Here is a 2,472-nt window from a genome sequence, read left to right as displayed (position 1 = left end):
CCTGACCTGTGGGAAAGAGTTCACAGCTGCGATTGAAGCAAAGCAGGTGGCTGCTCAAGAGGCCGAGAGGGCTAAGTTCATCGTGGAAAAGGCTGAACAGGACAAGAAAAGTGCTATTATCCGTGCCGAGGTGAGAATAAATCTCGAACTTTCAAGGATCATCATAAAAGTAGATTTTTCGGTAGAATCGGAGGGATGATGATGTTGTGGGGGATGTGTAGGGAGAAGCAAAGAGTGCTCAGCTGATAGGTCAAGCAATAGCCAACAACCCAGCGTTCATAACGCTGAGGAAGATCGAGGCAGCGAGAGAAATAGCACAGACCATTGCTAACTCCGCCAACAAGGTGTACCTAAGCTCGGACGATCTGTTGCTCAACCTTCAGGAGATGAAGCTCGATGTCAATGCGAAGTAGGGTCAAAGCCTTCTGTTTGGTTCGGTGGGTTCTGGGGAGTTTCGGACAAAAATTTCTTGAAATTGATGTTTCCGGAATTATACATTTTGGTTGGAAGGAGTGTGTATGTGATTCCAAGGCGTACTACGTATGATCGATTAGGAGGCTGGATTCACAAAGATGTTCATTTTTTTCCCCACGACACAATACGATCATTTAGAAAAATAAGCTCATCAATTATATTGTCATATATTAGCATCCTCCTCAAATGATTCATGACCTTTGCCAAAGATGATACCTTTATCCAATATTGGTTGAATTGGATGGTTCAACCGTTAAGGTAAAAAAAAATTCAATTCAAATTCGAATTTTTATTTCGTAAGAAACATTTATATGGATTTTTTAATCTTAAAAATACTATAAATTTATGGATTATAAAAAAAAATAGATGATATTTATTTTTACCTTATAATGATCTGATCATATCAATTGATATAATATTCTTAATTTCTTATCGCTACCGGATTATTATTATTATTATTATTATTATTAAAAGAAATTTTCGACATTCTCCTTTTGTCACCGTGCTATTAACATCAAACATAAGTTTTAGTCTTTTTTTTTTTTTCTCGTTTTATAGATATTCAAAGATATATTTTTATGATAAATATACTAAATGTAGCTAGTAGATCGTAGAAATACGATGTGTACCACCATGGTTACGATTCTTATGTCCAGTCAATTTAGAACTTTAATCTCATTAATATACAGTTACAAAGTTATTATATATTATATTGTCACCTTAATTAATGATTTAAGAACAGACCGGAGGAATATATTAAGCATTTGTGAAGCAATGGAACTCAAGCTGTCCGATTTTTCCATTAGTGCCAACATAATTTCGAATAATTGCATTTAAATCGAATATTATAATATGCACTATGATCCACAGGCGTGTCGTTACTTATTGATATTTAAATCGTATTTTTTTTTAAATAACTAAGCAGAGCATGCTATAGCTTGCCTCTTCCAACAAGCATATCCATAAACCTTGTGGGGCCCCACCATATCATAATTATTTTATCATCGACTGAATCCATTAAGTGTTGTAAAAGAAAAACATCAAAATAACATATCTATAAAAATTTTATATGTCATGTTAGTTTTTTTATAATTGGATATCCTAAGCTAAACTAAGGTCTAAATTAACTAATTCCAAAGTTCAAAAAATATGAGTGAAATCCCTTTTTTAAATTTGGAATTCGAATTCGGAACAGAACAAACCTCTGTGTTTTTACGTTTCACCGATTAAATTTTCTAAATTTGTGTGGTTATATTAGTTAATTGTTAATAAACCAACTTTTATGGTTGAGCCCAAATTAAAGGAAAAAAAAGGGGGCCATGTTAACTGCTGTAATGTTCTGCAATTAACAAATTATAACAGTTACACAGTTATGCTAATTGCTGTTCTGAAATTTCGAAAGATTCAAATGACAGTCATTTGTCTTAGATTCAAGCAGTGTCGCATTCACTATCATACCATGTCGCATTCACTATATATATATATATATATTAATTATCGTTGAGTTAATTAGGAACTTATTAGTTAGGGTTAGTTTCAAGGATAAGGCCGGAACCAAATCCGTGAAACAGTTCGGCCACAGATGCATCATTCATGCATGCATGTGCAAACAGCTAAATTTTGAAAAAAAAGTTTATTAAAGATAAAGATGAAGATTATTCCCAATAATGGGCGTATACGCTCACATGGCACATATACACCCCCCTGCATCGGTTCTATAAAAACACCATTATCATATAATTCGAAAATAGGTGATTAATTAATTATATACTCGATCATTTAAAAAAAACAAGAAAATAACGCACATATGGAAATGAAGACAATCCATCTAATATTACAATTGGAATGAAAGTAATGAATGTATTCTCTATCCAAAATATTTCCAAATTTTTAAAGACTAACAAATTTAAAAATGCCGGCATGCTGCATTCTTGGTGTTGGATGGACATGAAACTCATTTAACATATTAACACACACACACACACATATATATATATA

At 32.8% G+C, this 2,472-nt stretch overlaps 1 protein-coding gene across 1 annotated transcript in view; it reads left to right on the top strand.

Moving 5' to 3' along the window:
- LOC104814515 (prohibitin-1, mitochondrial) overlaps positions 1 to 625 on the top strand; it is a 2,552-nt gene extending 1,927 nt beyond the window's left edge. Inside the window, exons 6-7 of the mRNA XM_010542591.2 lie at positions 1 to 130; positions 222 to 625. The exon at positions 1 to 130 is cut by the window's left edge and continues 20 nt beyond it. Of these exons, the coding sequence (XP_010540893.1) occupies positions 1 to 130; positions 222 to 413 (322 nt within the window). The 3' untranslated portion in view covers positions 414 to 625. The remainder of the gene's footprint in view (positions 131 to 221) is intronic.
- Positions 626 to 2,472: the final 1,847 nt, after the last annotated feature.

This window comes from Tarenaya hassleriana, unplaced genomic scaffold, assembly GCF_000463585.1.
Source record: "Tarenaya hassleriana unplaced genomic scaffold, ASM46358v1 Cleome21, whole genome shotgun sequence".
Taxonomy (NCBI): domain Eukaryota; kingdom Viridiplantae; phylum Streptophyta; class Magnoliopsida; order Brassicales; family Cleomaceae; genus Tarenaya; species Tarenaya hassleriana.
The sequence above is the reverse complement of the archived record's forward strand: the minus strand, read 5'-3'. Positions and strand labels throughout refer to the sequence as shown.